Source organism: Malaclemys terrapin, chromosome 25 (genome assembly GCF_027887155.1).
Source record: "Malaclemys terrapin pileata isolate rMalTer1 chromosome 25, rMalTer1.hap1, whole genome shotgun sequence".
NCBI lineage: Eukaryota > Metazoa > Chordata > Testudines > Emydidae > Malaclemys > Malaclemys terrapin.
In genome coordinates, this window is record NC_071529.1 from 16,204,530 (window position 1) to 16,215,957 (window position 11,428).

Sequence of the window (11,428 nt, forward strand, 5' to 3'; positions counted from 1 at the left end):
CCACCTTGTGCCCACCCTGCACCCGCCCGGCTCCCACCCTGCACCCTGCCCAGCTCCTGCCCGGCACCCGCCCGGCTCCCACCCTGCTCCTGCCCAGCTCCTGCCCGGCACCCGCCCGGCTCCCACCCTGCACCCTGCCCAGCTCCTGCCCGGCACCCGCCCGGCTCCCACCCTGCACCCTGCCCAGCTCCTGCCCGGCACCCGCCCGGCTCCCACCCTGCACCCTGCCCAGCTCCTGCCCGGCACCCGCCCGGCTTCCACCCTGCTCCTGCCCAGCTCCTGCCCGGCACCCGCCCGGCTTCCACCCTGCTCCTGCCCGGCTCCCGCCGTGCACCCCACTGGCTCCCAGGCAGCACCAGGGGACCAAGTTACTGGGGCTGGGATCTGGTCCTCGCCGCCCTGTGGCTGGGCCCTGGTGCCTGTGTGGAGTCCCTGGGGTCCCTGGCTCCAATTGCACAACCAGGGGCCAGAGTCGGCCACTCGCTGGACACTGCCCGGGGGCGGGGGCAGCTGATGCCCAAGCTGGTGCCATTTCTATACACTCCTCTTTCAGGGCAGCACTTTCAGTCCATGCCGCTCCCAGAACGCGAGAGCCAAACGAGGCCCCCCTGCTCGCCCAGGGCTGCATTGTTAACACAGTGTCCGGCCCCCCGCACCCTTTGGGGCGTCCCTGCAGGGACAGGGGCCGTGGAGGCCAAGGCCAGAGTTGCAGTTTGCTGCTGCCATCGCCTCCTGCAGCGCCATCGCTTCTCTCTTATTTCGGGAGCTGCTGTTCTGTGGAGAGCCTCAGCAGCCCCGAGAGCCAGCCGTTAGCAACACCGCGCAGCTCCCGGGGGGCCTGCTGCTGCTACCTTCCGTGCTGGAAAATTCAACAGCTTGTTTAAATATTAAACCTTCCCGGTCTTGTGATTGATCGACTGACGCGCCCCGTGGAGCCGCGTGCTCACGCTGAGCCCGTGACACAGGACCCAGGTGGGGATGTGGACACCTGAACGGCTGGGGGCAGGTGGGGGCCCCTACGCCCATTTCCCACTGGGGACTGCAGGGACAGCTGCTGTATAAGAACCATATAGAGATCCTGGGTCTAACGCAGCTGGTATGGTAACAGCTCAGTCACCCACAGCTCCGCGGCAAACCACTGAGCGGGGCGCCGTCCGTCGGGGCCTGGCCCAGCCTACAGGGGCAGGGGCGAACGGGGCTTTTCCTCAGGCCTCAGATCGCTCCTGGCTTCAGCAGTAGAGGGGGAGGGCAGCAGAAACGCGGGCTGATCCCTTTACCAGCTGGTGCATGGGCTGTTGGGCTAGGGGAGGCGTGTGGGTGTGGGCCTGCCCTGCACCCTGAAGAGTGTTGTGGGTGCTATCTTTCCCCCCAGCAGAGACTGTCTGAGCCTCTTGGCTCTGGCTCCCACTAGGACACCTCTCCGTCTGCTCCTCCCGGCTTAATGAGAATTTGCAACAGAGGGGCCCCGTCTTGGAGGCCTAATAAATATTTATGGAGTGTTCAGCTGCATCTTTGCATGTTAAGTGGAAGCTCATGAATAATGCAAGAGTTCAGCCCCTCTGCTTGCCGATGAGCAGAGAAGAGATACCTGGCCACAGCCCCTGGAGCCCTTAGCAGAGACTGAGCATTGTGTCCCGTCCCCCCCGTCCCCCCGTCGCCTTTCCAAAGAGTGACACTGATGTGTATCCATGGGGGCAGGGCACCGAGGCTCCCTTATTCATTTGGCCGCAGAAAGCTGGGCCCTGATGCCAGATGCCAACCTCATGCAGCTGGGGAATTAGAGGGCACCGTTTGGGGCCCGCAGCGGTTGGCCATTCTGTTGGTCGCTGCAAGAGAGTGTCAGTGACACCCCGTTGCAAGGGGGTGGTGGAGGTTTGGCCACCTTGGCAGGAGCTTCGAAGCCAGAAAAAATAGGCTGGAACATGCGGGCTCCCTGGAGAAAAGAGCTGCTGAGATACAAATCCAACGGAGACCTCAGTTTCCCTTGGGGCAAATGGGGCCTTGGGTGAGGACAGGGGCTGGGGAGGAACATCTTTCTCCGGGCATGAGAGCTCCCCTCTCTGACCCCCTGCCTGCAGCAAGTGCCTGGGGCAGAGGCTGTTGTCTGGCACAGGCTAGGGGGAGATACAAGGCCACGCGCAGCTGTGCTCCAGTGACGGGGGATGGTGGTTTCCTCCTGATTCTCAGTGGGGTCTGCTCCCAGTAAGTGCCATGCGGTGAAGGGACGGGCTTCGCTCTAGCTGTGCTAGGGCTGCCCAGGTTTCCCCTGGATAACAACAGGCTTTAGCTGTAGATCCAAACGTGCTTTGCAAATGCTCCTGAATTCAGCTGCACAAGCCCTCGTGCGGCAATTCCTTGTACAGGTGAAGAAACTGAGTCACAGCGAGGGAAGGTGACCTACCCACAGTGAGGAGTGTGGCTTTAAATATTTGCTAGGCAGGGCCCATGCACCAGAACAGAACCCATGTGTCCTGCCCGCGAGCCCAGAGCCCAGGCTCCAGCGCGGAGGGGGCAGCCCGCGAGCCCTGGCCGGTGGTCTGGGACCTTTGCTCGTTGGCTCACGTCTGCGCTCCTTCCCTGCAGGAGGGTCCGGCAGCATGGCTGGGCGTACGGTGCGCGTAGGGGGGATCCCAACCGACATCCCCCCAGAGAGAGTCGCCGACAAGCTCACCATCCACTTCCTGCGCGCCCGCAACGGCGGCGGAGAGATCGCAGACATCACGCTCGTCGCTGGCTCCCCTGCCTGTGCCCTCGTCACCTTTGAGGAAGTGGGAGGTAATGCAGGGGGCTTGTGCCAGGCAGCACTTGGCGGGCTAAGTTGTGACCTGGGGCCAGGGGGGAAGCCCAAGAAGCTCCGCACAGGGCCAGGGCACCTCCTGCGGCATTGGGCCCCCCATGCTGGAGGGTAACTGGTGGAATTCCCGGTGTCCTGTCCTTCCGCAGCCTCCAACAAAGGGCTGCCCCAAGAAAGTGGTGGGAGAGAGGGAGGAATAAGGATCCCGCTCTGGGCATGTCTGGCTGGGGAGCCCAGCGGCACAGCCCAGGGCAGGGTGCCGCCGGCTGACTGGTGTCTATTGCTTTGCTCGGTTTAGTGGCTCGGAGGGTCCTGGAGGTGGAGAACCACGTTTTGTTGGTCGGTGGAAAGACGTACCCGCTGACAGTGACAGCGCACGCGGCCGAGCTGAGCGCTGACGAGGTAACGAGCGGGATCAGGTGGGCAGGGCCCCCACCAGCTGTGTATGCTCCTCCCAGAGCCCCCGCCGGCGCCTGGAACAGGCTTTGCACCTGCTGTAGATACGGAGGAAGGGGACTCCGCTAATCCTATTAATCTTAATTAGAGTTAAAGCAAACTCGTTTTATTTGTATTCAAATGAGGATTTAAAAGGGTCTTTGCTGATAACGCGCTGGAGGCAGGGCTCAATTTTACACTTGGTCAGTCTGCATTTGTACCTGGCCAAGTGCAGAGGGAATAGCACTGGGGGGAGGGGATTCGTGTGTGTGTTTGTGTGTGTGAGAGAGAGATTAAAGCCCAGCTCTCTGCTCACACATGGCCAAGCAGGGACATCTGTTCATTTCTCTGCCACTGCATGAGCCAGGAAAGCAGGCGAGTTTCCTCGGGGGCATTTAGGGGAAGCGCTGGTGGCAGAGACCGTGAGGTAGTTCCGCCCTTCCTCGGCTTTCAGTGGCCAGCTGCAGGCTCTGGGCTTTGGTGTTGTATTCTGTGAAAACAACAGTCAGAGCCTGCTGTCTGTGACATCACAATAATCTCCATGGCAACTCCGTATGATGTCAGAGACAGGCAGCCTACGGCCTGCTAGGGACACTGCAGCCCGAGCAGAGGAGAGCCTGGCTCCATGCGCAGGGCCCTTAGAGTAATAGAAACGGGATGTGGGGATCCCTGGGCCGGGGCTGGTTGCAGAGTGCTCTGCGCACATGGGAGATGCTGTAGCCGTATTAAAGTTGCACTCGGCTCCACTCCCTGCTCCCAGCAGGCAACACTCCGTGCACCAAGCCCTTTGGGCCACGTGTGGAGGGGAAAGTTCTGCTCCAGGCTGCTGGCTCTGTCAGGCCTGGCCGCCCGGCCCTCCCACATTAATCGCTGCCCGACCCTAGAGCCTGCATCTGCCTGTGTCCATGCCCTCCCGCCTGGGCACGCCCTCTCCGTCTCCATGGGCAGCGATTGCAGCACGAAGCTCCAGCGGGTTTGTTTGCCTGCCCTTGGGGAGAGCAAACACAGGGTGGAAGGGAAGGTGGGGGCGCTTGGCACTTGGCCTTGAAGTGACCCTGGGAGCCGCGGTGAGATAGTGTGTGCAGCTGCCGTTGTCCTGATGATGCCGGGGTGGTGGAGCGGGGCCTGCCGGGGGGTCATCTCCCTCCTGCAGCGGGGCTGTTTGCCGTCAGTCGCTGCCCTCTGACTCCTCTGGTCCTGTCCCTCCAGATCTTCGTGCGCGTTTGTATGATCATCGACTACGGAAGGCTCTTGGATGGCAAAACCCTCCTGAGAAGCCTGCACAAACGTTACGGCGCCGTGCAGTTCAGCTTCGACCCGAAGGAGACGCTGTGCACGGTCAAGGGGCCGTTCACGGAGCTGCAGGCCTTCAGCAAGGACCTGCTGCGGAGTCAGCAAGCTGGAGAGGCCCCCCCGGAGGGAGTCAGCCACCCAGCCACAGTCACAGGGATGTTGGCTTCCCAGCAGAGGCCCCACTCCCCCTTGCCAGAGCAGAAGCAGCCGAGTCCAGGCCAGGTGCACGAGGAGGCGTCTGAGCCCCCGTTGCACAGGGACCCTGTGGACGGAGAAGCTGTGGAGCAGCTGGAGGACTTCTCCCTGGTGATGGACGCGGATATCTACCTGTACATGCAGAAGTTCTGCAGCGACAAGTACCAGCGGGTGCTACAGCAGCACCAGGTCGACGTGGTGGACGTCAGCAGCGACGGCATCGCCATTCTCTACCTCCAGGCCTCCTCCAAGAACACGGGAAACATCAGCTCCGTGGTGCAAGCCCGCCTGGCGCTGCTGGGCCTCTATCAGCGGCTGGAAGCCAGTCTGCGCAAGGAGAAGATCAGCAAGGGGGAGCTGAGCAGTGACATGAGGTCTCAGAGGGCCTTGCTAGGGGACCTGCAGAAGCTGTGCCCCCTCCTCCTTTGTCACGAAGATGAGCGGCATCTCTATCTCATCGGGAATCTGGTCGATGTCTCCCAGGCCAAACAATACATCCAAGATCGAAGCACCGGGAGAACAGTCACAGCCGGCCTCAGGATGTCCGACGCCTCCCTGGCCACCTACACAGGCGCCCTTCATGGAGGGGATGCCAGACTGGGCAAGCCTGAACCCACGGTGGATCCTTCACCCCCAAGACCGAGTCCTGGCAAGTTTGAGTTTAAAGGTGAACACAAGCTAGCCGCCAACTTCAGCTTCCTAAAGCAGGACGCGTCTCTTTCCAGTGCATGGCCCTCGCTGCATCGCAACTCCCTGTTCATGGAGCAGATGCAGCTTTCTGACAGCTGGTTAAAGGAAGCTGGCGCCCCGGGCCAGAGGGATCCAGCACCACCGAGCGGTCAGCACCACCTGCCCGTCTCTGCGGCCATCACTGGGCCAGCGGCAGAGGTTCAGCAGAGGGAGCTGAAGGATTGGGACCGAAGGAAGGGGGCCTCCCTGCTCTTGAGACCCAAGACGTTGTCTCTGTTTGCTGGAGGCAAAGAAAGCAGCACTTTGCAGAGTCTCGGGGGCTGGAAAAGCCCCGGTCCCGTAAAGTCTCAGCCCATGAGCAGCGTGTCTAGTACCTTCAAATCCTTGAGCCTTTTCGATACCACGGGGACCTGTTCAGCACTAGACTCCAAACCGCCCGAGTCTAGCGCCCCGCTGAGACGCTCCAATAGTTTCTCCATTCCAAAGTCTAAGGCAAGCGACACGCCCAGAGACCCCAGCAGGGCAGCCAGCGAGGCCTACGGGGTCAGCGAGGAGATCAGCATGGATCCTGTGCAGTGGGCGTATCTGAAAGAGATTCATGGCTCTACTATTGACGGGCTGTGCAGGGAGGGAGGCGTCCTGCTCGCAGAGCGCAGCGACAAAGGCGGCACCGTGCTGACGCTCGCAGCTGAGGACAGGACAAAGCTCCTCCAAGCCAGGTGGAAGATGGAGTCTCTGTGCCAGACGGTGTGTCCTGCTCTCGTATGCCAGAGCCTGAGCTACTCCGAACTCGACGTGGAGGGGCCCAACGACGAGGCCTTGAATGAGCTATGCAGCCTCTTGAAAGGATGCTCTGCCCAGGTCAGAGTCAGCAAAGACAGGTACAAACTGCATCTCACGTGCCCCAAGGAAGCACTGCTGAGAGTCAATGAGGCCTTCCAGAGATTCTCTGCCAGGAGGCGAAGTGCTCTGATGCTTTCTTCCCCGTCTCCGGGGCTGGAGGGATCTCCGGCCGAGGAATATCCAAGCCCCACGCAGCAGGTGAAAACCCAGGACCCAGTGCTGGCTGCAGAATATCCCCATAGCCGGGAGGGTCTGCAGCAGCTGGAGGTTAGCAGCACTGCCGGCCTGTTGGACCTTTCGGAGAGCGCCCCCCAGCTGAATGGTGCCGACACCACGAGACTGTATGGGCCCGGGTGGAATGCCACGAAAACCAGCAGCTACCAGCAGGCGGTGGGGCAGGAGGACCCAAGTTACCACAGCGACTCACAGGACGTGAGTGGCAGTGGCCTCCTTGATGCCAGCATGGCGGGCAGGCAGAGCTTCAGCCCAAGGGACCCCCAGGAGCCGCAGAAGGGGGAGAGGTCAGCTGGAGAGCCCGAGACGGCCAGGATAAAGCGGGTCCTGCCCGACAGATTCCAGTTCGCAAGAGACAAGAGCCGAGGAGGCCCCAGTGAGGCAGGGGGAAGCCCGAGGCCCCCCTCAGCAGATGGCGCCCCACAGTCCTTGCCCATCTGGCTCTCTAGCTCTGGGACTGCACTACCCGCTAGGGCTGCAGCAGGACGAGGCCCCAAGCCAGGCCAGGGGGACCCAGTGAGCCAGGAAGGCCACTTGCTCCCAGCAGGAGATGGGGACTCACAGGAGACTGGGATTTCAGAGCTGGAGCTAAGAGGTCCCAGCCCTGGGCAGGAAGCCCATGAGCACAAGCTTGGGAAGTGTGATGCGTGCCAGAGCTCGTGCACAACGACCTGCCGCGCCCAGTGTGGCCACGCTCTGTGCCGGACTTGTTTTGCAGCAGAAGACACGCACCCAGCCTGCTGCCGCTCCCCCAAGGGCACCAGGGCTATTAAAGGGACATTCAAGGTCGTGACCTTGTCCCAGAGCCTGCCCGGCTACTTTCGAGACCCAACGCTCAAGATCGTCTATGAGATCCCTGACGGTGTGCAGGAGGTAGGTAGCCAGGCCACACAAAGAGTCTGCCACCAGGGCCTTCCCAGCCCCCTAGCTGTGGGACTTGGGCTAATGCCTAGGCATCCCGGTCAGAAGCCAGGGCCCCGTTGTGCTGGGCAGAGCCCACACAGAACAGAGTCCCCAAAGAGCTCACAAGAGAAGAGGTGGGTGGGTAACACGGGCAGAAGGGGAGCACGGATGCCAGCTGGGAATGAGCAGTAGTCAAAGCACCCCCATAAAGAACAGAATTATGACACAGATGAACACGATTTGTTGAGGAAGCATCAACATGGCATTTGAAAACACGGCAGGCCTCACCGATCCGGTAGAATTCTCTGAGGGGTGGACAAGGGGGATCCAGGGGCTAGAGTATACATGGACTTTCAGAAAGCTTTTCACAAGGGCCCTCAGCAAAGGCTCTTACGCAATGTAAGAAGTCCTGGGAGAAGAGGGAAGGTCCTTTCATGGGTTGGTAACGGATTAAAAGACAGGAAACAAAGGGGAGGAACAAACGGCCAGTTTTCACAGTGGACAGTGGTAAATAGCGGGGCCCCCCAGGGATCTGTTCTGGGAGCAGTGCTATTCAACATACTCATAAAGGAGCTGGAAAAGGGGGTAAACAGGAAGGTGCCAAAGTTTGCAGAGGATATAAAATTACTCGGGATAGTTAAGTTCAAAGCTGCCTGCCAAGAGTTACAAAGGGATCTCACAAAACTGGCTGACTGGGCAACGAACTGGCAGATGAAATTCAGTGTTGATAAGTGCAAAGTAATGCACATTGGAAAACATAATCCCAGCTATACTTACAAAATGATGCGGTCTAAATTTGCTGTTACCACTAAGAAAGAGATCTTAGAGTCATCATAGATAATGCGTCTCTGAGAACATCTGCTCAATGACTGCAGCGGCAGTCGAAAAAGCTAATAGCGTGTTGGGAACCATTAGGAAAGGGATAGATAATAAGACAGTAAATATAATGCAACTATATAAATCCATGGTACGCCCACACCTTGAACACTGCTTGCAGATCTGGCTGCCAAATCTCTGAACAGATCTATTAGAATTGGAAAAGGCACAGAGAAGGGCAACAAAAATGATGAAGTCTGTGGAACAGCTTCTATATGAGGAGAGATTAAAAAGATTAATACTGTTCAGCTTGGAAAAGAGACAACTCTGGGGGGATAAGATAGCGAGCCATAAAATCATGACCAGTGTGGAGGAAGTGAATAAGGAAGTGTTATTTTCCCCTTCACATAACACAAGAACCAGGGGTCACCCAATAAACTTACTAGGCAATGGGTTTAAAAGAAACATAAGGAAGTACTTTCTTTACACAGCACACAGTCAACCTGTGGAACTCATTGCCAGAGGATGTTGTGAAGGTCAAAACTATAACCGGGTTCAAAAAAGAATGAGAAGTTCACTGAGGACAGGTCCATCAATGGCTATTAGCCAAGATGGGCAGGGACGCAACCCCATGCTCTAGGTGTCCCGAACCCTCTCACTGCCAGAAACTGGGACTGGGCGATGGGATGGATCCCTCAATGATGTCGTCGTTCCCTCTGGGGAACCTGGCACCGGTCACTGTCAGGGACAGGGATCCTGGGCTAGATGGACCATTGGTCTGAGCCGTTCTGAGGTTGTCGCACTTGTTGCAGGCCCAGCAGCAGAGGGGAGTTGAATGAGATGGATAGACCATTCATCTCTGGCTGAAGGGGGCTCTGGCTTCCAGCAGGTGCCAGGTCTGCAGCCTGCTCCCTGGCAATGGCTTTTCCCCAGTCACTCCCCTTTATTATTTATTATTTTAAGCCCAGGCCCAGGCCAGTGGTGAGAGTTACCAGCAGTAGATGGAACAGCCGTTTCCCACGTTCCCTTCCAACCCAGCAATAGCCCAGAGCAGTCTCCTCCCCCAATGCACCCCAGGGCTGAGGCATTGCAGAGAGAAGTGACCAAGGGAGCCGCAGCAGAGTCGGGTTTTTGTGTAGAAGTGCTGAGCAGGGAGGTTGTGAGCGTGACCCAAGGTAGGAAACGCCACAAACGGCTCCCACCAGCAGCCTCCGCTCATTGCCATCTTCCTGCTAACTAGCCAGCACTCTGGCTGCAGCAGCACTCCCGGCTCGCTCCTTGGGCAGGGCAAGGGCTGGGTCCCACAAACTGACCCTGTCTTCACAGCCAGGGGAGCGTTACCATGGCAGGGGACGAAACCCGCCCCGCCTCCCAACAGGCAAACCTGAGAGCAGCCCCGTCCCAGCAGCACAAACTCCTGCTCAGGGCTGATCTTACGACTTTCTTCCTTCTCCCCTCCTCCACACCACCATTTAAAGGCTGGAGACCCCCGACCCGGGAGACCGTACAGGGGTGGCCGCTTCCAGGCCTTCCTGCCTGACAACAGAGAGGGGAAGAAGACGTCTCAGCTGCTGCAGAAAGCGTTTGAGCAGGGCCTGACCTTCCAGATCCAATCCTGTGACGGGGAGGAGAGAGTGACGTGGCACCTCATCCCCCACAAAACCTCTTTCGACAAGGGCAAGGCCAGGTATGGAGCGGTGCTGGTGTTTGAACGGGGTCTGGGGCCCAGGCTGCCATTGGCCGGTTAGCTCTTGGCCTAGGAGGGAGAGGAACAGGGCCTGGCCCTAGATGCCTGGGTGCTGTGCTGAATCCACGCTTGGCGTGCAGGCACCTGCCAGAGCACAGCAACCCAATGCTGCAGACAGCCTTGGAGCGAGCCCACCAGTGGTGCAACACAGCACCATGCCCAGGAATCGTCGGAGCCCCCCAGCTGCTTCCGTGCCCTGGCTCGGGAGGGCAGAGCCCCTCTTACCCTGGCTGGCAGGGCTGCAGCAGCCGCTTTGTCGGATAAGAAATGAATGAGCAAGAGCAGCATCCAAACGCCATTTTAAATGTTTCTTGCTACTCCATCCCCACCGCCCGTTTTCCACCCAGTGAGACCCTAGCGAAGAGCGATTCCTGCGCCAGACCTAGGCTGCCTCGTGCTCTGGGGCTGGGAGCGTGGGGTGGCCAAGCTCTGAAAGGGTCCACTGGCTCCCTCCCCATCTGGGAAATGGGGGGTGTGGGGGAATAGGGAAAGATGCCCCCCACTTCCCGCGGTCGTTGGGAGGGGTAGTGTTTGGAACGTGCTCCGAGCATCACCAGCGGGGCCGCTGCCTCACGCCTCTTCCTCTCCCCTGGCAGGAATGGCTACCCGGATTCCCAGTACCTCCGCGAGGTCAGGGCTCTGCTGAGAAACTTGGGCATCGAGTGAAACTCCCAGAGCTGAGCTGCCAAAAGCCGCTCCCTCTCTGCCATCCTCCAGTCCCAGCCAGGCTCAGCCCAGCTGGCACAAGCCACGTTCACAGGACTGAGCCGGTTTTTCACTGCTTGGGCTTCACCTCCGCTGCGCCCTTCGCTAGCCAGGAATTCCTGTGCCAAGTGTAAAATGCACTGAGAACCGAGCTGTCCAGCGGCAGCGTCTCACCAGCACCCGCCCTCGCTCTTGCTGAGTGGAAGTAAAAGCTGCCGCCAGCTCCAGCTCCCACTTGGATTTAGCTTGTTCACCAGCCGCCAGCCGCAGCTCCTAGCACAGCTTGTTTCGGCATCAGTGAACGTCGAGCAACACAGGCTGAGCCATCACCAGCTTCCAGCCCGATGCTAGTCTCCAGTGGAGGCCCACGTCTGGTTGCAGGAAGGGTCAACCTGGGGCGTCCCAGTTCTGCCTTTGGGAGGCTGGGAGTGGCTCGTCTTTTTAGTGTTCAGTGCTTCTGGAATGGCACTTGTTAACCTGGGCATTTCATTCCTTGGACAGACAGTCCGGAGCTCCCGTCCCGTCCCCAGCACCTGTTCCAGGGCGGGCAGGGAGCTCTCTGGAGGAGCATCAATAATCTTTCTGCTTCTAGTGCCTCTCTAGCCCTGTGGGACCAAGCCCAAACCTGGTGTGCTCGAGGGAGCACGGCGTTACACAGTCACTGTTACTTTACATTCCATGGAGTTGGTGGAGAATTTCAAATAAACGAGTCTCATTCCCCACCCTGTTCAGTAGTGCTTGGCCGTGTCTCGCGCTGGAAGCCTCAAAATGCC

The 11,428-nt window shown here is 59.1% G+C and overlaps 1 protein-coding gene across 1 annotated transcript; it reads left to right on the top strand.

Annotated features, from left to right (window-relative positions):
• The first annotated feature begins 2,597 nt into the window (after positions 1-2,597).
• Positions 2,598-11,382, top strand: LOC128829355 (uncharacterized). The gene is made up of 5 exons (XM_054014739.1): positions 2,598-2,775; positions 3,093-3,196; positions 4,439-7,357; positions 9,682-9,890; positions 10,547-11,382. Exons 1-5 carry the CDS (start codon positions 2,598-2,600, stop codon positions 10,614-10,616), a joined length of 3,480 nt encoding a protein of 1,159 aa, XP_053870714.1. The 3' UTR covers positions 10,617-11,382.
• The last annotated feature ends 46 nt before the right edge of the window (positions 11,383-11,428 follow it).